At 50.6% G+C, this 23,752-nt stretch overlaps 2 protein-coding genes across 3 annotated transcripts; one reads left to right on the forward strand and one right to left on the reverse strand.

Annotated features, from left to right (window-relative positions):
* Positions 1-1,339: 1,339 nt before the first annotated feature.
* Positions 1,340-13,763, forward strand: MKS1 (MKS transition zone complex subunit 1). 2 transcript variants are annotated; one of them, XM_042916210.1, is made up of 18 exons: positions 1,340-1,435; positions 1,847-1,956; positions 3,352-3,422; positions 4,091-4,246; positions 5,311-5,408; positions 5,602-5,730; positions 5,994-6,098; positions 6,685-6,793; positions 7,583-7,639; positions 8,694-8,736; positions 8,995-9,060; positions 10,504-10,574; positions 10,893-10,962; positions 11,062-11,169; positions 11,871-12,004; positions 12,534-12,616; positions 12,702-12,799; positions 12,901-13,763. In XM_042916210.1, the coding sequence occupies exons 1-18, from the start codon at positions 1,356-1,358 to the stop codon at positions 12,990-12,992; spliced, it is 1,680 nt and encodes a 559-aa protein (XP_042772144.1). In that variant the 5' UTR covers positions 1,340-1,355; the 3' UTR covers positions 12,993-13,763. The 2 variants fall into 2 exon arrangements, with proteins under 2 accessions (XP_042772144.1, XP_042772145.1); XM_042916211.1 differs by lacking the exons at positions 1,340-1,435; positions 1,847-1,956; positions 3,352-3,422; positions 5,311-5,408 and having other exon boundaries at positions 4,154-4,246.
* A 974-nt stretch (positions 13,764-14,737) lies between these two features.
* On the reverse strand, positions 14,738-23,752 carry EPX (eosinophil peroxidase). The gene is given in 13 exon segments (XM_042914471.1): positions 14,738-14,778; positions 14,781-14,941; positions 15,444-15,681; positions 18,392-18,401; positions 18,404-18,567; positions 19,004-19,208; positions 19,211-19,267; positions 19,656-19,816; positions 20,474-20,792; positions 21,856-22,135; positions 22,979-23,039; positions 23,401-23,543; positions 23,703-23,752. Coding segments are annotated over 13 exon segments (1,890 nt in total).

A 23,752-nucleotide genomic window follows, 5' to 3' on the forward strand; every position in this document is an offset into this window, starting at 1 on the left:
CATTTGTTGTTCATGTGGCATAGTGTTGTCTATTTACAACTTTAAAAGGAAAAATTAGACCATTTCTTAAGAGCTAGAATTCTGCCTCCAGTTTCGTCTGTTGAAATAATTATTTCTCACATTGGAAACTGTGTGCTCTTTTGAAATAAAATGGTGGGTGAGAGGCTGCAAGGCAGACTGGAAGGTGTTCAGGCTTCAAAAGACAGACCTGGGCTGGAATCCCAGCTCCTTCACCATTTACTAGAGTTCAGTCTTAATAAGCCTTTTAAACCCTGGCCTTCCCTAATGTCATCCTTTAAATGGGAGTAACCCTACTTAAGGGGTTTCTATGAGGATTAGGGACAATGCAAACAAAGCACCCAGGCTGTACTGGATGCTAAATAAATGGTGCTATTATTATGGTTAAGTCCTCGGTGTTACACAACAGCAGCTAGGTTGCCCAGGGCTCCCAAAGCCATATAATCAAACTGGCAAGAGATTGCAGAGTTCAGGGGACAATTGCTTACTCTGTTGGGGGAGTAGCAAATGTCAGAGTTCGGTAACTGTTGATATACCTCAAGGTGCCAGAGAGCCATACTCCATATAATGGTGTGTCTTGCTTTGATGGCCAATGAAACATGACTTTCGAATAGCACTTTGTTGGCTTTTCAGGAGGCTAGTGCAATTTCTTAAGATGGTTTAAATATCCGGAACCAACACATTCAGGGGAAAAAACAGTTCAATAATAACAAATATTCCTTCCTTACTGTTAGCTTCCTTGTTCCTTCTTTCTCCGGCTCAGGGAATACCAATTCAAGGACTAATAACTCTTCTGACACTTTTTTTGTTTTCTTCCAAGAATATATTTTCATGTCTGAGTAAGTGCCAACGCCTTCCCTGAAAGAATGGGTGCATTCTGAATCACGTTCACCGATTTTCAGGTCAAAGTTTTCGAGCATCAGTGGAAGGCAGTGTGGCGTGATAAGACAAGTCGAGTCAAGGACTCAGGTCACCTGGCTCTGAATCTCCATCACCATTTCGGAATCACCATTTCACCGTTGTGAAAGGAGTCGATGGTGCTGCCTTAGTTTTCTCACTTGTAAAGGGCACCAAATCCGGTCCTGGGTGTGAACGAGCTTTGTCGCACGTACATGCGATAAGGTCGCACGCACATGATCCAGAGGTACCGCAACCTGACCGCACCCAATAGCTCCGGCAGGGTCCCCCCAGCTCCGGTCGCTCGCCTGCGGCGCCGTGCCAGGAACCGTAGGTTGCGCGCGCAGCACCTCCGTCGCCTCCCAAACCCCGCGTCTCCGTTGCCAGGGGAACTGGGGGCTGTGCGCTTTCCGGCGCTGTCGCGACGAGTCGCAGCTGTCATGGCGGAGACAGTTTGGAGCACTGACACCGGGGAGGCTGTGTATCGCTCCCGGGACCCCGTGCGCAACTTGCGTCTCCGGTAGTCGCATCGTCCCAGAGCCCTGTGCTTTTATACTCTCAAATAATTCGAGCCTGAACCTCACTTGTTTGCTGAGTGCCCACTTCCGCTTTCAATCCTGATCTCTGCCTTTCTGGTCTCCTCGCGTCTCCCTCACTACCCTCAACCCTCTCCACTCACAACTTCCAGACCTGTCCAAGCCCTCTCAAGTCTCTGCCCTTCTCAAATTCCTCGGAGCTCTGTGTACCCAATACACTCTCTAATCGGCACTCTTTCCCTTAGGATCCCGGGCCGCGCTCAGGTGCACCAGGCCCACCTTGGTAGCCCCGCCCTCTTCTTTCTTTTGGTCCCCACCCCCCCATCTTTGCTCTTTGTTCATCTCCAGATTGTGTGTCTTGTAATCAGTATTTCGGGCTTTTCTTTTCCTGACAGAGTCCACCTGCAAAGAATCACATCAAGCAACTTCCTCCGTTACCAGCCTGCTGCCCAGCCTGGGAAGGACCTCATAGACTTGGCCACTTTTAGGCCTCACCCAACTGCCAGTGGGTGTTTGGTGGTGATGCGACCCTTTGGAGATCTGGGGAAGGGCCTGGGGCGGTAGTAACCTTTTAAGACCTAGTAGACCCGGTTCTGTAGTCTAAGAAAAGGCATAGAGAGGTTGAGTTCCTTGCCCACGGTCACACGGCTGGTAAATGTTGAAGCAAGGATTTGATCCCAAGCAGTTTTAATTGCTCCATTATGTTGTGTATGGAAATTGAGTAAGACCTGATTCTTGCCATCAGGAGTTGATCCGAATTGTGGTCAAATGTAGTAAAATAACAAAGATTATACCTTAGATATGTTATAAATCTGCCTAGAAACCTAAATACTGCTTGTGGCATTTTTTTCTAAGAGAAAATATGCCCCAAATTCCTAATATATGTGTATATTATATATACACACGCTTTTAAAAACAACTTAAAAAAACTTTTTTAATGTTTATTTATTTTTGAGACAGAATGCGAGTGGGTTAGGGGCAGAGAGAGAGGGAGACACAGAATCTGAAGCAGGTCCAGGCTCCAAGCTGTCAGCACAGAATCTGATGCGGGGCTCAAACTCACGAGCTGTGACATCATGACCTGAGCCGAAGTCGGATGCTCAACTGATTGAGCCACCCAGGCGCCCCTAAAAATAACTTTAAGTTTTACATATATCTATACCTATATCTATATCACACACACATACACACTATTTAAAAATAATTCTTAATTGGCATCTGCTTGAAAAGGGAACATATTAACATCAACTGGTGTCTTGCAGTTTACCTTATCTTGGAAGCCAGAAGAGTGAGGAAGAGAGGACAGTGTGTTTGTGTTAAATCACTAATCTCTCTGCTTTTGTTGTTTTTGTTCAGATATATTCTTGGGCAAGGGTGGGCTGGTGGGTTGTGAAGCATGTGTCTCTAAAAAAGGCATACTCAGCTACGAGTGTATTCAATTTGGTTCTTTAAATACTCACCTTTCCTCCTCTCTTCTGGCACTTGGTCTCCTAAAGGTTATAGGGCTTGTGGTTCTAGATATATGGTTTCAGGAACAGTAAAGGTAAAAACACCAGGGTTCCTATCTAGCAAATGTAGACAATTGGGATTGAGGAAGAGGTATTCAGCCCATATCTAAATTTGACTCCTGACACTGAATTAGATTAAGTAATTCCTGGGAGCCACGACTTCCTTTATTCAAATTGAAGTAGTAATTAAAACTTCTTGGGTCCTAATCCTGGCTTCTACATATATCCACAGCCTCTCTAACCTTTGTTTAGAGTGAGTGCTTAATAAATCCCCAAACTCCAGCTGGTTTTGTGGCAAATATTAGAGCAGGGACTTCAGTAATAACCAATCACAGAGCAAGAAGTGGTGCTGATTTGACTCAGACGTTTGACTCACTCTGTGGTCTTTGGAGGTGGACACCGCTCAGAGGAAGAGGAAGAGGAAGAGGTCGTGATTGGGTGGCAGGAGAAGCTCTTTAGCCAGGTAAGCCAGTGTCACTTACCTACCTCTACCTGGTCTACCTCCACCTGGCTGGTAGCAGGGAAAGATTCTTGACACATATTGTCTAATTTCCAGAAAGTTATAGCAGTTTATACATTCCCCTGATGTGTTTAAAGGGCAGTATAACATAGTGACCAACGCTACCCTGTTTTATGATCCTGGGTAAGGCACTTTTCACCTCTGGGTGAAATCTGCCATCTGTAACAGCAAAGTTGGATTAGACCATCACTCTGGTTCCTTTTAGATCTAACATTCTTGGATCGCTTGCCCTGCATTAATTCAGATAAATGGAAATTGGCTATGAAAACATGTCAAATAGCATTAACTCTATAATTAAATTTCTTTTTAATGTTTATTTAGTTTTTGAGGGAGAGAGAGAGACAGAGTGTGAGTTGGGGAGGGGCAGAGAGAGCGGGAGACACAAAATCTGAAGCAGGCTCCAGGTTCTGAGCTGTCAGCACAGAGCCTGATGCGGGGCTTGAACCCACGATCCGCGAGATCATGACCTGAGCTCAAGTCGGTCGCTTAACCGACTGAGCCACCCACGCGCCCCAAATAGCATTAACTCTATAGAACTGATTTGACTAAACAGTTACAGGGACAAAAGTTTGACATATTCTCAGTACATCTCTGTGTCCTTGTTACCTCAGTTTGAAGTAGATCTGTACCGAAATGAAGCGGCCTGTCAGAGCCCTTTGGATCATCAGTACCGTCAAGAGATCCTGAAGCTGGAGGCTTCGGGTGGCAGGAAGAACCGACGGATTTTTACCTACACTGACTCTGATAGATACACCAATGTGGAGGAGGTATTGGTTTTTTCTGGGGTCCCATGGCTTCCTTCTCCTTTTCCTCCCCTAGCTTCTGGTCTCACCGGGTTCTGTATGTTAAGCCAGAAGCCTGTTAAGGGGCAACAGACAGACTATGTAGGAACTGCCTCGTGCTGCTGGGAGCCAAGCCGGACAGTGGGCACAGTTTTCGGGTGGTGTGGCTGCTCCTTCTCCACCTGCTAGAGGGCCCGGGGAAGCTGGTAGTGTGTCTAATGATAGGCTTGCAGACTACGGACCCGAGGGAAGCAGCCCCTGGGCTGGACTTCCTCCGTTCATCATGAGATGACACAGGTGGGTGGAGTCCTGAACCATCTAGATAAAACTCATCAGGGGATGCAGCCACAACTCTGAGTCTGTGGGTTTGAAGAGGGATTCAGTACAGCCGTCGGGAGCGGCTCACGTACCCTTGTGGACTTGCTTTACGTGTTCGTCCCTGTAGGACATGTTCTTTCTTCCTGGGAAATGTTAAGCTCCTTGAGATTGGAGCCTGTATTTTCTGATTTTTGTCTATGACCTTGTAGCTCTGCAAGGAGCAGGTATTAAATGAATGTTTTTGAAAGATTGGTGCTTATGTTAGGAAGGCTCTGGGTTGGTAGCATATAAAATTTGGGTTTTCTATTTTAGAAAAGTAAATGACATTACACTTAGTGCTGAATTACCCATGCAAAGGACTTTTCACGCGATACTTTGTATCCCATTTGGCATCTTCCAAGTACCTGGTAATGTGAACAGCTACCAGGCACACTCGCCCAACTTTTTGTTGGTGTGTACTCAGAGATTGCAGACTCCTTTTAATATTATCATAAAGAAACTCATTTCTGAAGGATGATATGCTGCTAAAATCTTGGAGCAAACCAAGGCATGGTAGGAATCTTCTGTGCCATGTTTGTGTTACTGCTCTCCTCCACTGACACATACAGTTGTGAGGTGTGACTGTTAGATTCGGGTCCCAGATGAGGTTTCAGAAGGAAGGCTTGCCTTCAGTACCTGATCCCATGTGGCCCTGACCAGATGGATCACACAGGGCTGCTCTCTTCTCCTAGCACTGTCAGAAAATGACCACCGCAGCCCGGGAGGTGCCATCGTTCTTGGTTGAGCGAATGGCAAATGTCAGGCGGCGACGGCAGGACAGGCGAGGGATGTGAGTGCAAATCTGTATGGGGGAAGGGGTAGGGGGGGGGCTTTGTAGTCCTTCCAGGCCAATATCCGGATATGTTCACCCACTCGAGCTTCCCATTCTGCAGTAGGTCCTCCCTGGGTGTGCTCCCCTAGATTCCTCCTTTAGGCTCGTTAGGAGGTGCCGGGGAAGTGACCCTTCCTGTGGTGTCTCCCAGGGAGGGCGGCATCCTCAAGTCGCGAATTGTCACCTGGGAACCATCAGAAGAATTTGTCAGGAACAACCATGTCATCAACACCCCTCTTCAGACAATGTACATCATGGCAGACCTGGGGCCCTATGGAAAGTGAGTGAAGCCTCTCACCCCCCAGCTCAGATTCTCCTCCTCTTCCCTCGCTAACCATCACCTACCCGTTACAGTCATCCTGGGGTATGTGGGAGGGAGGGACTTTTTCCTCTTTTACTTCTTGGTTGTACTCAGAAGAAGGTACTATGACGGTTCTCGCTATAGCCTCTGTCCTCTCGCCTGACGTGGGCTGACTATGTCTTCCTCTCTCTGGAGGTGGGACCAGTGGTCCTGAACCTGGGTGTTGATTTTCTGGTATCTAGGCTTGGCTATAAGAAGTATGAACATGTCCTCTGTACTCTGAAGGTGGACAGCAATGGTGTGATCACAGTAAAACCTGACTTCACCGGCCTCAAAGGACCCTACAGGTGAGGGAAAGAAGTAAGGGAGAGTGGAGACTGGCATTCCTTCCCTTGGCTTCACTTCTGGCCCCTAGTTGGGATTCTGAGAAGTCCTTCATCTTCTCTGATTTCCTTATTCCCAGGCAATGGTTCGTATTCTGTTTTCTGATAGACTCATAGGATCGTGGGGACCCCGTTCTCAGAAAGCGTGCAGCTATACCAGTTTGAAAGGGATAACTTCGGTGGTGTAGTTAAGTGAAAATAATCCTCGGTGCCGCTACATGAAGGGACCGGCCTGAACAGGGCGAGGGGAGCTCAGCCACATCTCCTCCTCTGGGCTGGCTATTCCTGCCTCCATGTCTTACAATAACAGGACAGTAAATTAGAAATGACCTAAACCTACCTGTCTGTTTTTTTCGGGTGAGAGAACCGGGTGCCAGGGAAGTTGTGCTTTAGGGCTTCCCCATGACTGTGAGGCAGAAAGGGGCCCCGGACCTATACTCTGTGTCCACTCTGATGCCCTTTCTGCTCTTCCACTTTGTTTCTCTCTCCTCATCATTTGGCCTTTTTCATCGTTGGTGAGAGTTGGTCTTTTTGTGGTTTGACCTGACAGAATTGAGACCGAGGGGGAGAAGCAGGAGCTGTGGAAGTATACTATCGACAACGTGTCCTCCCTCGCACAGCCAGAGGAAGAGGAGCGGGAGCAACGTGTGTTCAAGGATGTAAGAGCGAGTTCATTCCGAGCGCGGGGACGAGCCTTGGTGCCCAGGAGCTGAGCCCACGTCCGAGGTTGATGTGCGCAGTTGCAGTCTTTCTTACATGGGAAGCACTGCTGAGTGTCAGCCACAAGTTTTTGATCACATAACATAACAATGACTATTTATTTTGAGTGTTTGCCAAGCTTTGCTAGGCCCCTCACATGCTTTATTTCATTTAGACAATACTACAACCCTTTGAGGTGAATACTTTTATTATTACCATTTTATAAATGAGGAGACTGAGATTGAAAAGCTAAGAAGTCTGCCCAAGGTCATGGGCTTGTAAGTGCAAAAGCCAGGATTTGGTCCCAGACTAGCAGACTCCAGAGCCTCTGTGCTTCACTCTAAAATGTCAGTGACGGTAGTGTTTGGGGCGCCTGGGTGGCTCAGTCAGTTAAGTGTCTGATTCTTGATTTCGGCTCAGGTCATGATCTCGCGGTTTGAGATCGATCCCCACGTCGGGCTTCACGTTGGATGTGGTGCCTGCTTAAGATTCTCTCTCTCCCTCTCCCTCTCCCTCTCCCTCTGACCCTTCCCCCCGCCCCTGTTCATGTGCACGCTCGCTCGCTCTCTCTCCCTCGTCTCTCTCTCTCAAAAAATTTAATTTAATTTAAAAGTCAGTGGCTTGGATGCTTAGGCCTCCAGCTCTCTGCGGCATTTCCTGCCACAGCTTCTTTTCTCCCACCCATTCAGACCTGACCCATGGCCTGGCCGGGGCTGCATCTTTAGTTTTCATGTGGTTTGTTTCCTCAGCTCTACGGCCGCCACAAGGAATATCTCAGCAGCCTGGTGGGCACTGACTTTGAGATGGTGAGTAGCGTGGCTGCCCGCAGCACCACGAGCTGGGTTTGGCCAGGGCATTCGGACTGTGGCTGAGTAATAGCACGTTTCTTAAAGGACATATTCTTTATGCCAGAAGGAAGTCAGAGGATAGCATGTAGAGCACAGTTCTTGTTACGTGTTTTGAAATACAGCATATTGACAGAACCATTAATGAAAAAGAAAATGTCAGGGAAAAGGTTCTAAAAGGGCACACGTGCTATGGATTGCTTTCTCTGGGGTGGGGGTTGGGTGGTGAGAGGGGTACGTCAGGAATGTTTATTTTGCATTCCCTAAACTTAGTAGTTTTACGTTTTTATCAGTGGTTAACACATGCAGGTGTTCCTTTATAATTGTTTTTAAAAATAAATGTAGGGAAGAAAAATGTCTTCCTCATTCTTCATGTGGATATTTTTCCTAAGATGCCCCATGGAGAGGGAAGGGGAATCATTTCTGTTTGTCAAATAATTTAGCTCTTAAACAACCAAAACAAAATAGTTTATGTCAGTCATTCTGTGGTCCTGTTCTTTGTCTTCTTTATTCCGGGAGTTCCATTCCTAGGTCAGGAAACAAGCACAGGATTACCCAGCAGTCTCCCTCTCTCCCCAAACCAATTCGTTATTTTTATATTGCATTAACAGTAGATGGGCAGTGTTAAAAAGTTAGATAAGAAAACACAAGTAATTCAAAAAGTGAGCTCCCTCCTTCCTTGACCAAGGGTCGAAAGGGAACAGGGGTGTCCAGCTGCGCCCCCCAACCCTGTATGGCGAAGGGCGGCGGTTGTTGCTTCCCTTGGCTATTCCTGTAAACTCTCCATACTTCATTGCCCTCCTCACCCTTTAAATTATGTGCTTTCTTTTCTGTTACAAATTTTAGAAATGAAGGAAACCGATCTGTGGAGTGGCAGGGTAGGGAGGAAGCGCAATAGTGACGCACCCAGATCTGGCGGCCGGTGTCAGGTCTTCCTGGGGTTCGTGGACGGGCTGGAGGAGAAGTGCTGACTCCCCCAGATGCCCTGATCTTTTCCCGCTTCTCTCCACCTTAGACTGCCCCAGGTGCCCTCCGGCTCTTTGTAAACGGAGAGGTAGGTAAGTGCCTTGCCAGACAGAGATCCCTTGATGCTTGGGCAGGGGCCCCGCAGAGCTGCGAAGTAGCTCCTGTAGCCGCAGTGGACGCACCAGGTTGTCTGCACTACTTGGGAAACTCAGTCCTGAGTCTTTCCTGGAAACGCAGAGAGTTCCTGGCCCTCCAGGGACTTGCTTCCTGAAGTGTGTAGGCCTTTCAGGACTGAGTCGGGTGCTAAGGGTGATAGAAGAATGAGCTGAAATCATTTCTTGTTTTCTTAGTTTCAGCCCAAGGCTACGAGTATGACAATCTCTATGTGCACTTCTTTGTGGAATTGCCAACCACTAGTAAGTAATTTTCATAAGTCTCTTTTATACCCATTCTGACAATTTTCTAGAGGAATTCAGTCAGGCCTCCTTCCCACCTTTTTTCAAAGAAATAGTTATTGTCTTTTTCAAAGTCATAGATCACTTCCAAGTTGTCAAATCCTGTGGTGACCTCTGTGCATTCACCCTACATGACCTCTCAGAAGCTCGTGGCCCAGCTTGCATTTCCTCACTGAAACTCCTTTAGGCTTCTGGCTCCACACTTCTCTCTTCTTTCTTGTAGGTGGCTCGTCAGTCCCCTTGGTTGTTTGGTCATCTGTTGGTCTTAAAGCATTAGAGTGTCCATGGCTGGGCCTGGGCCTTCTGTTATTCTGTCTTTACAGCCTTTCTAGGTGGTCCCATCCATCCATGACTTGTAATGGCGTCTCAGACCCCCCAGATTTCTCTCTAGCCTTGGCCTTTCCCCCGAGCTCCAGGCTCATATCCAGCTACCTCTTTGTCATTTCTGCTTAGCATGACCCAGAGGACTCTTGATTCTCCTTCCTGCATCAAACCTGCCTTCATGGTCTTCCCCCATCTTAGGGAAAGAGTCCCTTCCCTAAGGGACATGGCCATGTCATTTACTTAGTTGCTGGTGCCGAAAACCCAGGAGACACCCTGAATTCCTCACTTTCTCTAGCTCCTTGCAGCCCGTCATTCTATCAGCAGTTCTGTCGGCTTTGTCTTCAAAAGATGTCCTGAACATCTGCTCTCTCGAGCACCCTAGACCAAGCCACCTGCATCTCTCATCTTCTGCCGTGGCCAATGCATTAACTTTCTTACTTACCCTGCTGCTTCCTTTACACCTCATCTGCCACAGGCGCCACAGCCACATGGCTTTGAAAATGGAAGCTAGCTGTGTCTCTCTTCGGCTTTAAACCCCAACAGCTTCCCCTCCCACTTAGTGTAAAAACCAAGCTCCAGAGCCTGAATGAACTGGCCCCTGCCTATCTCTCCCTCACAGAATTCCAGTCAGACTTTCTGTTCTTGAACATGCCAAGTTCATTTCCACCTTAGGGCCTATTGGGGATCATTTCCTTTGTCTGAAACCTTTCTGTCTATCTTTGCACGAATGGTTCTTCCGAGTTTAGGTCTCAGCCAAAGTGTCACCTTTGAGAGGTCCTCCCTCACCATCCAGTCTAAATGAGCCTGTTTTATTTTTAGCAGAGCATCTGTCACTACCCAATAGCCTCTTGTTGGCTGGTTTGTTGTGTTTCCCCTGCCAACTGGAATGTCAGTTCCATGAGAGACAGGGATCTTTTCTCTCCCCAGTGATGGGTCATAGCACATAGGAGACACTCAGTAAATGTTAAGTGAATGACTGAGTGTGTGAGTGAATGAACCGATAAAGGAACTTTGTCTTTTTCTCAACCACTTGCCTTCCTCCCAGGTCAACTGACTGTATATATGCCCCTTGGCTTTCAGATTGGTCAAGCCCAGCATTCCAGCAGCTCTCAGGAATAACACAGACCTGCGCCACCAAATCCCTGGGACTGGTATGGAAAACAAGAGGGGTATCTGGAGGGGAACAGGACTCCGAAGATTATCAGGACTGGGGAGGATTCAGAGTTGGCTCTGGCCCTTCTCTGTGGGCTCTGCAGGGCTGCCTGGTCCAGGGGCTCCCTCTCTGTCTTTCTGTGGATGGTAGCATCCTGTATTTGGGCGTCCCCTCCCCTCTCAGCCTCTTATTTCCTATCTTGAGTGAGAGTTTTTCCCTCGTGAAGGTATGTCATCGGCCACAGAGAGAACAAGTTCCCGTTGAGGCCTAGCCTATCCCATGACACCGAGTATAAAATAAAACTTCTCTTTTTTAGGATAAGGTGGCTTACTTCTCCTACCCATTCACATTTGAGGCCTCCTTCCTCCATGAAGACGAATCTGCTGGTGAGTAGCTCAGTAGATCCTGGGCCCGGCATCTCCTCTGGTGGTACCCTCTCTTGGTGAAGGCTTCCTGTGACCTGCTGCTTCTCTCATGTCTCCCAGATGCTCTCCCAGAGTGGCCTGTGCTCTACTGTGAGGTTCTCTCACTGGACTTCTGGCAGAGGTATCGCGTGGAAGGCTACGGGGCTGTGGTGCTGCCCGCCACCCCAGGTGACCTCTTGTCCCTGCCCTCCACGTGGCCTCTGTGCCCCAGCTCCTAGGAGCGAGACTACCACTTCCAAAAGATTCCATCGCTTCCAGTGAGAAGTAGGGACGGTTAGGAATTAGACGCATTTAACTTGCAATATTCCTTGCTCGTTTTGAGGAATTTCCCCCGCTCTGTTAGAGACAACTGAGTGAAATTGCAACTAACCGCAAAGTAGAGCAGCCTGAGCATCTGTGGCGTCCGCTCCGAGCTCCGCTGATTTGACTCGCGGCCTTGAGGGACCGGCTCAGGCAGGGTGGGCTCTCGGCACACATGTATTGGATGGATCAGCATTCATTTTGAAGTAATAGCCACTGTCTTCTGTTGTCAGGCATTGCACGAAGCGCGTCTCGTTTCATTCTGCCGACCTCTCTGCGAGGTCGCTATACCATTTTATACCATGTGTAGGCGCTATACCGTTTCCGTTTTACTAGTGAGGAGAATGGAGATCATGGGGGTTAAGAAACTTGACCTGGGTATGCAAGTAACAACTGGCAGAGCTTTTAATTTCTAGCTGATTGATTTCCAAACAGGTGCCCCAAGCCCCCATGATAACCTTCACCAGAGGTCAGGTGTTTTCGTGGTTGGTAGGCCTGTGTCATTGCTGGGGGTCAGTGAGAGACCACATGCCCTTTCTGGCTGTGGCCCCATTGTCCTTTCTGCATAGGCTCTCACACCCTGACAGTCTCCACGTGGAGACCCATGGAACTTGGCACAGTGGCTGAGCTGAGGAGGTTTTTCATTGGCGGCTCTCTGGAACTGGAGGACCTCTCCTATGTGCGGATACCGGGAACCTTCAAGGTCACTTTTGTCTCTAGGCAGACTTCATGCTGGGAGCTTAGGTTCCTGTCTCTTCTGGAGAAGGTGGGATCAGGGTTAAGGCCCCTTAATTGCATCATTATTACTTAGTCCCTTCCTGCCTGTGGTTTAAGCTGGAGGTCATGGCCACATCTTGAACCAGGTACAGACATAGGAGATCCTAGGAAATCTCCTATCCTAGGAGATCTCTGGAAATGAGTATACTCAGAGATTCCCCTGGTCCCGTCAGAGTTACTGGCCCCTCCTTCCAGCCCATCACGGAGGCTTCAGTAATCGAAGGTGGAGAGGATTGGCAGGCCGCTTATAAGGCTGCTATTCTCCAGGGAGGTTGGAATGTCCCCTCATTTACAGTTGGGAGCCCAGTGTTAGCCTTGAGATGATGGAGTCTGGGTGCTGGAATGAGGTTTCCCCATTCTCTCCGAGAATGGGAGTAAGGATGGGGGTGAGGCCAGCGTGCTCCTGGGATCTAGAAGCCACAGAAGCCTGATGCTGTCTTAACTGCACACCACAGGGAGAGCGTCTGAGCCGCTTTGGGTTCCGCACTGAGACCACAGGCAGCGTCACCTTCCGCCTGCACTGTCTGCAGCAATCCAGGTGAGTAACCCTGGCCTCTGCCTCGGGGAGCCTTACCCCTGAGGGCTGGAGAGCAGCTGTGGCCGTGTGGTGGGTTTGTGTGCAGGGCCTTCATGGAGTCCAGTTTCCTCCGGAAAAGGATGCGGAGTGTGCTGGACCGTCTGGAGGGATTCAGCCAGCAGAGTTCCGTTCACAGTGTGCTGGGTAGGTCTCCCTGCCCCCCGCAGCCGGCCACCCAGCACCAGCAGCAGCCACGCTCCTCCCCACAGCGTGGCAGCTGACTGCTATACTTGCTCCCCTCGCAGAGGCCTTCCGTCGCGCCCGGCGCCGCATGCAGGAGGCCCGAGAAAGCCTTCCCCAGGACCTGGTGAGCCCTTCGGGAACCATGGCGTCCTAGCGCACTGCTGCACTGGCCCCTGGGCAAGAGGACAAGATGCGTGATGGCTAACGCTGGTGTCCCCCTACCTTCGTCCTTCTGACTGGTGACCCCATTGACCTGCCGAGAACCAGAAGAGCTGAGAAAATCCCAGGCCGGTGCCTCTGCCTGGTCTTCAGCAGGGTCTCCTCCCTGCTGCGAAGCAATAAAGCTGGAGACCCTATGGTCCCCCTCTTCATATTTCATTTACTGCAAGCGGGAGTCACCCCAAGGCAGACTTATTGGTTTAGCTCCGTTTGGGGTGACCCCACAGTTAGCTCAGTCCTCAACACGGCCTCTTTTCTGGCTTGTCTCACCGTCTCCCAGCGGAGAGCCGCAGGCAACTCCTGGTCTGCAGCCTGCATTACAGATGGAGGTTCAAGGCGCACCGGGGCGGCTCGGTCGGTCGGTTCAGCGTCTGACTCTTCATCTCTCACCTCAGGTCTTGGTCTCACAGTCGTGAGTTCGAGCCCCGCATTGGGCTCTGTGCTGGGCGTGAAGCCTACTTAAATAAAAAAAATGTAAAAAGAACAATGGAGGCTAAAGAAAGGTGAGAGATATCTTGAATTCCTGGCCCGAGAGCCTCAGCCTCCTCTTTCCAGGGTAGCCTGGGCTTGCTGCTTGGGCTTGTTGTGTTTGGAGATACAGCTTATTTCTGGAGTAAATGAAGGCTAAAGGCAGTGCCCAGTCCTTTCTGCTAGCTGGGTAGTACCTTTATTGTGTTTTCTTGTACATAAAAACTTTGTATATTGACTGATGTGTTGGCTGGTTTTCTGCTCAGGTTGCTGGCATGGCCAAGGTGTTCTCCTGAATCTTCCCCTTTTCTACCCTTTCCTATCCATAGTGTCTCTTTCGGTTCTCTTATATGAGCCCGCAGGAGAGCCTTAGGGGTTAGTGCCACCGGTGTCCTGGCTGTGCTCCTTCTAGACATTTGGAGCAAAGCCCAAATGTCATGCCCTCCCCAGCCTAACTCAGAAACCAGCTCCTGCCCCCCAGCCGTCCTTTATTGGTACGAGCAGAGCGTGCTGCCCAGCCTGCAGGCTCCAGCAGAGGGTTGTGGGATGGCCAGGACCAGGTGTGGGGTGGCCTGCAGCCACGGGCAGGTGTGGGGGACAGGCTGGGAAATAGAAAAAAGAAGCTGGAAATCATTCAGATGACTCTTCCTGCCTGGGCCTCAAGACCTCCTTTCACCCAGAGCTGATGCCTGACCTTCTACCTAAGAGGTTCCCAAGGTGGGAGGGTTCACTGCTGCTGGGAGCCCCAGCCGTGACTCCCAGCCACAGAACCAGCCCTGAGCCATAGCCAGCAAAAGCGTCAGCAGGCGTGCTTGCTCCGGGGGAGAAGGTAGCCTTGTGGTCTTCCCTACGTGATCCTGTGTCCGAGGCTGCAGACGTGGAATGGGCTCCTGTGGAAGCAGCACAAGTGGGCCAGTGTGGAACTTGCTGGGTGTCCAGACATGGAGCTGTGTCGGGGTGTTGATGACTGGGCTGGGGTTGATTCGACACTTCCCAATTGCCCCCAAAGTCCTGAGCCTTGGATTAACAGTCCAGAAACTAGCATACCGGGAAGCCACTAGGGGAGAGTACCCTGTCCCTAGTGACAAGTTTTGTTGTCTCTGCTGAGAGACCTAAAGGGTCTCAGCCATCTGGTCCAGGGAAGGATGTGGAAGCCTGGCCCCACCCAGGGCTGTTGGAGGAGGGCCCCCCCCCTTACCTGCAGAGGCCTCATTAGCCTTGCCAGGCTGACGGATCCAACTTGGGGATGCGGTGCAGCTTACAAAGCCCTGGGGGTAAGTGTTGGCCCTGAAGATGTCCCTCGAAATGGTGGGGATACCAGTATGGTCATACGCAATTCCAGACCAGGAAACCTGGCTCAGGGCCTCGTGTGGTAGGGAGGAATTAACAGGACGGGCACCCATTGCATGCCAGGTGCTTCACATCATTTCATTCACTTCTCCAGAATTCCTGCGAAATAGGTATTATTCCCATTTTATAGACGAAGAAACAGGTTCAGCGGTCAAGTAAATTGCCCAGTATAAATGCACAGTAATTTAGCGGCCAGGACTGGATTTGAACCCAGGTAGATACCAAATCCAAATAAGTCAAGTGTTTAACCATAAGTTTAGGAAGGAAACTAGATTTAGCCCTTTCTGTCCATGTTTTCTGGGATCCACTAGCCAGGAAGAGAGAGGCTGACCAGTCAGTCTCATGGGTTAAAGATGTCCGTAGCTCAGGCAATATCAGCCTTGCCTGGCCCACTGTCTCTCTCCCTCTGACCAGTCTCTCCCCAGAGGAGCCTCCTGGTCTTAGACCCTCTGAACTTGGAAAAAAAATGAATCTAAAAAAAGGCACTTTCCTCCTTGCTGAGACTTGAAATGCTAGTGCTTTTCTGCCCTTCCTCTGGGGCTGGTCTCTTTAGGGTAGGGTCACTTACCTGTCACCATTTCAGGCTCTTGTGAACTGGTTTTCAAAAAGAGAAACCAGAAGAGGCCCCACTTGGGCCCCTGGCGAAAGAGGCTCTGCAATGGCCCCAATCCAGACATCAGTATTGTCGGGTGTCCCATACAGATTCAGGAGCTTCCTTGCCAAATCCGGGTTTTGCAGCACCTGGCTAAGCTGTGCCAGATTCCGGGGCTGGGAAAGCCCACAGAAGCGCCTCCGAGCGTTGTGCCCTGTAGGGAAAGGGGCAGAAGCGGATTCAGTCTGACTTCCCTTTAGCTTCTACTTCTCCAGTTTCTCCTGAGAGAGCTCTGTGGTCCGGAAATGTTAGGCAGGACAAGATCCCTGCTGACAGAAGAGGCCTGAACCTTCCAAATGTCGAACCACTGTGCTCTAATTTTCAAAGCAAGTAGACAACCAGGCTTTGTGAGTGTGTCCTAACATAAGATGCTGTAGTAATCCAACACTCATAACCACAGGGATATGATTTATTGGGCTCAGGCACATCAATTAGGTGCAAATAAGATAGGACCTAGAACATAAAAGACTTAATCAGGTTTGTAGCAGGAATGAGTGAAGAAGTAAATAAGTGAACAAACCAAGAAATGAAATGTGGTTAATCTACTCAGAAAAGGAACACATGCTATGATTCCATTTACACGAAAGACCCAAAATAGGCAATTATGTAAAGATAGAAAGATGATCAGTGATTGTCAGGGGCTGGAGTGGGGCTGGGGAGGGACTGTTATTATAAGGTTTCTTTGTGAGTGATGAAAATGTTCTGACATTAGCAATGGAGATCAATGGGCCAAAGACCTTAACAGGCAAAACAAAAACAAAAACAAAACAAAAACAACAATGCACAACTCTAAATTTACTGAAGTCATTGATAAAGTCATTGAATCATATATTTCATATGGGTGATTTTTGGGATGTGCTAATTATGTCTCGATAAAGTTGCTTTAAAATTTGTTTTCAGCTGCTCAGAAATTTCCAAAGACCAGCCATACTGATTTCTCTGCTATTAGGATCCCACAATAGAACCAAGCCCGATGATGGGGTGGGGACCAGCAAGATACGAGAGAGGTTTGGCCCAATCTTGAAGAAATGCTTGCCCAATATTGTCCATTGAACAACTCACAAACACCACCTTCCAGCTGAGCAAAGGAAAATGATGCAATGTTTTACCTCACTAAGCACAGTTATGTGATCATCTCTTCTGATCCTCACAATACCTTTGTGAGGCATTTTGTAATCCCCATTGTATCAATGGATATTTGCTTGAGCAACTGTGACTTTTAAAAAAATTTTATGGGGGTGCCTGGGTGCTTCAGTTGGTTAAGCATCCAACATCGGCTCAGGTCATGATCTTGTGGTTCGTGAGTTCGAGCCCCGGGTCGGGCTCTGTGCTAACAGCTCAGAGCCTGGAATCTGTTTCAGATTCTGTCTCCCTCTCTCTCTCTGCCCCTTTGCCCTGCTCACATTCTCTCTCTTTCTCTCAAAAGTAAACATTTTTTAAAAATTTAAAAATGAATGTTTTTAACATTTATTTATCTCATTTTGAGAGACAGAGACAGAGCACAAGTGTGGGAGGGGCAGAGAGAGGGAGACACAGAATCCGAAGCAGGCTCCAGGCTCTGAACTGTGAGCACAGAGCCCTACACGGGGCTCGAATCCAGGAATCATGAGATCATGACCTGAGCCGAAATCAGATGCCTAACCGAGCCACCCAGGCGCCCCCAACTGTGACTTTTTTAAGGTCACTCCACCATTAAGTGGAGTTCAAACAAGATCTTCCAACTCCAGGTTTGGTGTTTGGAATGGAGGAGACTGTCAGAGCTAGTATCTGGAGAATATTTCTGGGACAGCTTGGAGGAAAGGGTATGGGGGGTGGGGGCACAAAAACTGTGTGGCCCTTGGGTGGGGGCCGGGGGCTAGCAATCTCAGTTCTCCATCAGGGTGCGCCCATAGCTCTTTAGTTGTCAATAGCACCCGCGTGTAAGGAGGAAAGAAACTCAGGTTCCTGGGTGCCTGCTGTGTGCCCGCCAAGTGCTGTGTTAGGTGCAGTAGAGACTGCCCCCACTCCGTCATACACGGCCAAAGATTAGCCAAAGCAGATGGGGCTTTGGGTTGCATTTGGACAAAAAAGTAGGGAGTTCAGGGGAGGGAGAGGGGAGCAAGGTAGTGACCAAAGCCTTCCCCTAACATTGTAGCTTAAACAAGGGGAAGAAAGAAATTTTGAACTTGATTCAAATTTTACTACTTCCTAGTTATGTGGCCTTCAGAAAATTACTAGATATCTTTGAGATTATTTCCTCATCTATAAAAATGGCTGTAAGTGTTGCTTCTCAAGGTCATTGGCAGAACTAAATGATTAATATCCATGAAAATTCCTAGCAGAGTGCCTACGTTTTCTTCTTTTCCGGGATGAATTTTTCTTCTTTCCTGGGATTTTTGTGTCGTCACAAAACAGCCGAGGCTGTCTTAATTTTACTCCAACTGTTCCTGCCTCTGGGGCTCTTGGCCTTTCTGCGCTTAGAGCAGGAGTCAGTTTCTGTATCTCTGGAACCTGAGTCCTCCTCCTTGGAGCTCGCCTGGGTAAGTGGGGAATGGAGCTGTTCTTCCCCGCCCTTTGGATCTACTGTTTACCCGGAAATTCCTGAACTGCTTTGTCCACTCCTGTGTCCAAGTCCTGGCCGTGCTGTGAATCTACAGCCAGAGGCCGTACAGTGGCTGGAGAAGATAGGACAGGATGGCCAAAGGCTGGTCCCAGGGATGCTTTACCACATGAAGCGTGGCCTCGCATGCTTCTCGACCACAGCACATCGCCTAGACAGTGGCAGTCAGAAAGGATGCACCAAGGGTCTTCTCTGAAACCCGCTCACCACCAGCAGCAGCAACCCGAGGCCAAAGCCTGGGAGGAGGGACGGGCAGCCCCCTGACCCGGGAGGCCGCGGTGTGGTCCCGGCTGCGTTGCGTGTCGACAGCCACCAGGTCCAGCCCGATCCTCTTCATTTGACAAAAGAGCCGGTCCCGCAGCTCGTCCACTCACACGGAATCTTGAGGGTTCAGCATGGCAGGGGTGGCCATGAGGCCTGGGATGATGAGGTTGATGCCACCTGGTGGTGGGGAACGTGAACAGCACACACTAGATCAGCCTCTGGGGAGCCCTGGGGTCATCGCGTGACGCCAAGTTAGTTCAGAGCTGGACAAGCTGGTCGCTTGTATTCTATAATGTTTGTATCCGGAAACAAAGGCCTGGGTAGACTCGAAGTGTGCTGGGGCTGGCAGAGAAAGTAGTGACCCCCACTTCTTAAAGAAGGAGCAGAAGACAAGCTCCTGTGAGGCCCGCAAGCCACCAGTCTGACATGAGGATTTTTGGAAATCCTCTGATCCCTGAGGGGATGGGATGCCCAGGACTGAGGGTCTTGGTGGCACCCGCCTTGTTTTCACTGCTCTGGGGAGATGATTAGCAGGGGCCTGAGCAGCAGCCTGGCCTCCTGGCACTAAGCTTGGCCCCACCCCCACTCCCATCTGCTCTTAAAACTTGGTCACCTTCATGCACGATTCGCCAGCTGGCAAAGAAGCTAGTCCTAAGAGGGACACATGAGTTGGGTGCTGAGGCACGGCACTGGCTGTCCAAGCGAAACATGAAGGGCTGGAGCATGGTGTGACCAAAGCGGAAGGCCAGGGTGAAGACACTGGCCGCACGACGGTCCACATTGGAGCAAGACCCCCGGTAGGGCCCCAGGGTTTTCTCCCGGGGGGAGCCTGGGCCTCGCCCAGAACCAGGGGCAGAAAGTCTCAGTAGGTGATGATCTACAAGAGAAGACCGGAGGAACATAACCTTAGAGGCTGCCCACCCCATCCCCTTGCCTTTGGACAAAACTTCCGCTTTCCGAAGGGCTGCTCAGACATATTAATTCCTTATTGCCATCATGTCAAAAGTGGAAATGTTTATTTCCCATTGGCTGGTGAAGCTCCTGAAGCCCAGATAGCTGGATGACAAGGACGGTGTCACACACAGCCAGTTAGTGGCACAGTTTGGGGTACAGGTGGGATCTCAGGTACACTCCCAACCACCCAGACCTAGCTGATTTGAGGCACTTCCCCAAAGGATGCATTAGGGGAAGTGGGAGCCACTCCCTCAAATGGTGTCTCAGGCCAGATTGTCTTCTCAGGGATGCTGGGACCCAGGACTCCCCACGTGGACCGTGGCCTCCACGGTCTAACGGGCCTCCTGGAGCAGGGTGTCTCCACTCCACGGGGGAATCAGGCGTCTCAGCTGCATAGCCCGCCGGGTGTGCTCCCACATAAACAGGGTATGCATTGCTGCCAGTTTGGGGGTTTCAGATGGTCGACAGTCCCCTTGAAAACCCCGAGTTCAGAGTCACCACAGCCCTTCCCAGAGAAGTGTCTTTCTGCTGAAGCAGACAGAGCTCTGGGGACTAGAAAGAGGTGGTAGAACTATGTGACCTGGGCCAGGCTCCCCGGCCTGGCCAGACCTCCGTCTCCTCAATTGTGCTATGAACTTCCTCACTGACTGCCACCCTCCGCTCCAGCACAATGGGTCAGGAGCAGGGGGACTGTGGGTCTCAGATCCCAGTTACCGGAACAGATTCAGGCAGGGTGGGAAAGCATGGAGCAGCTTCTGGACTCGGGCCTGAGGATTCTATTCTGTAAGTAAGCGAGACCACGGCTGGCCGAGGGACCCAGATGACTCTGGGAACCTTGGCCTTGGGACTGTGAACCCACCCATCCCATGAACTGTATCCATCGGCACATTCCCTGCCGAGGGCTGGACCTTTCCCCAGCTGTGCCCTTGGTGTCAGACCGCTCTCCCCAGGGGCCCCAGGGAAAGAGAACGAGAAGTCTGTTCCTGGAGCCACAGCTTCTCCTAGAGGCCAGGAAGGAAAGCAAATTCCTGAAGGTGGGCCTTACACACAGTCATCCGCTGCCTTTGAACTAAACCTTTTGTACAAGGTCTTATTTAACATACTCTTCAGTAGGCTGCTTGGGGCTGACCTGCCGGGGAGCAGGGGGCGCACAGGGAGGGGTTGGTGAGGAGGTAGGGGTCATCACACAGGTTGTCGAAGGGGAGCCGGGCCCAGCCGTTGTCACTGAAGCAGGTGCTGATGGCCAGCAGCCCCAGGTGATTGGTCTGGTTGCAGAGCTGCAGGGCGAGGGAGACCTCGCTGCCATACACCATGCTGGCATCTGAGAAGGAAGTGAGCGCGCTGAGCTGGTTTTGGACTTGGTTCCTGTTTGGGGGGCATGAGGGCGCTGAACGGAAGAAGGGGATCCAGTCACTCTGGTCCCTGATGCGGGGGTCACTGGATGGGATCTCAGGTGGAAGCGGAGCCACTGACACGGGGGCCCCTGAAGAGCAAGCTCACTCCTCTCGATCATCCCCCACCTGCTTCAAAACCTTGGGCGAAAATCCCCTCCTCTAGGAAGCCCTCCCTGACTCACCCAGACTAGTGCTGCTCGCAGTACTAGTCAGGTCAGTCTGAGCAGCCTTAGCACTTTGTATGGTAGAGTCATGAAGGTTAGGAACGGGTGAGGCCTTAGATCCCCATTTTACCAATGGGGAAATTGAGGCTCAGAGAGGGGTAGTGACAACTACTCAGCAGGAGAGGAAGGATTAGTTCTCTTGACATTTAGGCCTGTGCTTCTTTTATTCCATTTTATTCGACATTTCTTAAGCACGCTTATGCCTGGTGCTTTGGAGACTACGAAGTTCAACAAAACCCAGCACACGTTGCAGGAAGCTGGCGTTCAGTGAAAACAGATGCACGCATAGAGACGTAACTCTAAATTGAGACGCTATTTGCTATGCTTGATCTAAAAGCCAAAAGCGAAAGGTGTGATAGGAAAATATGGGAAGATTCTCCCAAGGCGGTGCTCCCGAACCAGAGCCAGAGGAAGGGGTGAGATTGCAACAGGGAGGAGCCAGCCAGGAGCCCTCACACGTCATGCCCCAAGGATGTCGCCGAATGTGGGAGTGTATGCATATGTGTTCCCCCACCGCCCGCCCCAGATTCCCAGAGAGGCTCTGCTCCCTGGAATCCATCCTTTCTTCTCTAGTGTTCCACATCACCCTTGCCTCTCAGCCTGAAGGATAGTGTCCTGCTCACACATGATCCCAGGAGATGGTGAGAGATACAGGGCCCTTGGACGACTTCAGGAAAGAGAGAAGGGCAAGAGCTAAGGGAACCTACAGACTCTCAAAAACAGCAGCCCAGAGTCTTGCCCTCAAACACGCACAGAACTGAGGGTCTGTCCCGGGCCGTGCTTCCTGCCTTGGTCTGATACTCAAACATCATAGACAGCTCTTAAGGAGGGCATGGTAGTCTTCCAGCTCAGGGCCTGGGGTGGGGGCCACATTTGGGGCCTGGGGGACTGGCTGGGGGTAACTTGATGGGGAAGCAGGGGGGCAACTAGGTGCAGGTCCTCTCACAGTCAACCCCCACAGTGAAGGCCACTCTAGCTGGGGGCTCAGGGGTGAAGTCCAAGTCGTGGTCAATGAACTGGCCGCACTGCATGAACATAAGGGTCAGGCCCCGGTGGGAGGTCAGCCTCTCACTGGAGAAGAGCACAATCTGGTTCGAGATGGCCCAGACCCAGTGTGGAGATAGGTCAGTGTGGGGCATGGGCTCCTGGACCCCACAAAATGTTGGGGCCACCCTGGGACTCAGGGGCAGCAGACTGCTCCTGCTGGAGTTAACACAGTGTCTCCTCTTCTCCTGCCCTCCCTTCCCATCCCCACCTGCTGTGTGGCTGTCATCCCGAGAAGGATGGTCTCTGGTGTGGCCCTGAGGATTCCAGGAGTAGAGAAGGGGAGAAGCCAGGTTGGCTGGCTGAGACCCCACGAGCATTTCCAAAGAGGTAACTAGATCAGATTGATAGATCAATTTATGGACCAATGGATGCCTAGATGACAGGACTGACAGATAGATGCCTAGTTGGTAGGTGACGGATAATAAATACAGAGAGAATTAAATAGATGGAAGAAGAATTAATAAATAGATGTTGGTAGATGAGTAGGTGATTGATTGTTATATTGACATATGAAGAGAAAATTGATAAACTGATAAATGTGAAATCATTTAGATCAATAGACATAGAACAAGGCACATCACTCTTTATATTTAGCAAGATACTTTGACACTAACTCTTGTAGAAAAAACAATACTATAATGGCTGGTACTAATAGATCACACCCTATATAGATGCTTATACTAAGCTCAGGAAGGAGCTAGGACCCTGGACCCAGGCCCCTGCCCACCTTTCCTGTCCCCACACATGCTGATGGAACCCCAGCTTCAGCTTCTGTCCCAGGCCAGTGGCTGTGCTCTCCGGGACCAGGAGGAGAAGTGCAGTGACAAGTAAAGGACCATCACCGGGAAATGCAACAAGTGGGTGCAGGGGCTGCCCCTGACCCAAGGGTGCCTCCCTTCCCCTCCTCCACCCCTCACTCCACACCGAGTGGCTTCCAGCCCCAGAACCCTCTGACTGGAGCCCACTCACTGCTGCAGGGAAAGACCCTTGCTGGGGGCCTCCAACCAGGCCCTGGCCCGCTGGCTGCCAGCTGAGTAAGAGGACAGGCTGTCACTTCCCTTCAGCTGGACACCCACCAAGAGGTGCAATGGCTTCCTCCTCCCTCTCGTGAGTAGCAGCTGAGGGTCTGGAAGATGTTCCATCACTTACAAGCATGGGAAGTAAAAGCCCAGCCCAGAGGCAGCTTGAATCCAGGCTTGACCCTCGGCCAGCTAAGAGACTTGGGGCGAGTAATATAGCTGAATCTCAGGTATAAAACCTACCTCATATTGCTGAGCTGGTCTGTTCCACATCTCCCATCCCTGTACCCTCTTTCTCCCAACACCCCCAGCTGGGCATCCTGCCCTCTCAGGCCAGAGCAGTCCCTGGGACTCCGTGGAGGGGCACAGTACCAGTGACATTGAAGGAACTGGATCCCTGGAGTTGCAACTGCTCCTCCAGCAGCCCCAAAGCCACATGCATACAATCAGCAGCCCGAACCACTGTCCTGGTGGCTGCTAACGGTTGTTTGAAGTAGAACAGGACGTCCATGGGGCTGGCCAAGCCTCAGCGGTGAAGCTGCTGCTTGAACCTGCAAGAGGAGGGCGAGGGCTGGAGAAAGGAAGCTCAGCTACCTAGCGGAAGTTCCAGCCTGGTGGCGGAGAGTCAGGGCAGTGTGGACAGGATGGATGGATGGAAGGAAGGCTCTACCCACATGGCACTGGCCCGAGGTGCCCAGGGGCAAGTGATAGCTGACATGACCAT

This window comes from Panthera leo, chromosome E1, assembly GCF_018350215.1.
Source record: "Panthera leo isolate Ple1 chromosome E1, P.leo_Ple1_pat1.1, whole genome shotgun sequence".
NCBI classification, from domain to species: Eukaryota; Metazoa; Chordata; class Mammalia; order Carnivora; family Felidae; genus Panthera; species Panthera leo.

Bases quoted from the DNA above. Each gene is read 5' to 3' on its own strand.
- MKS1 (XM_042916210.1), top strand. From the start codon at position 1,356: ATGGCGGAGACAGTTTGGAGCACTGACACCGGGGAGGCTGTGTATCGC. The intron at 4,247-5,310 runs GTATTGGTTTTT...CTCTTCTCCTAG, and splicing joins GATACACCAATGTGGAGGAG to CACTGTCAGAAAATGACCAC. The intron at 6,099-6,684 runs GTGAGGGAAAGA...TTGACCTGACAG, and splicing joins GGCCTCAAAGGACCCTACAG to AATTGAGACCGAGGGGGAGA.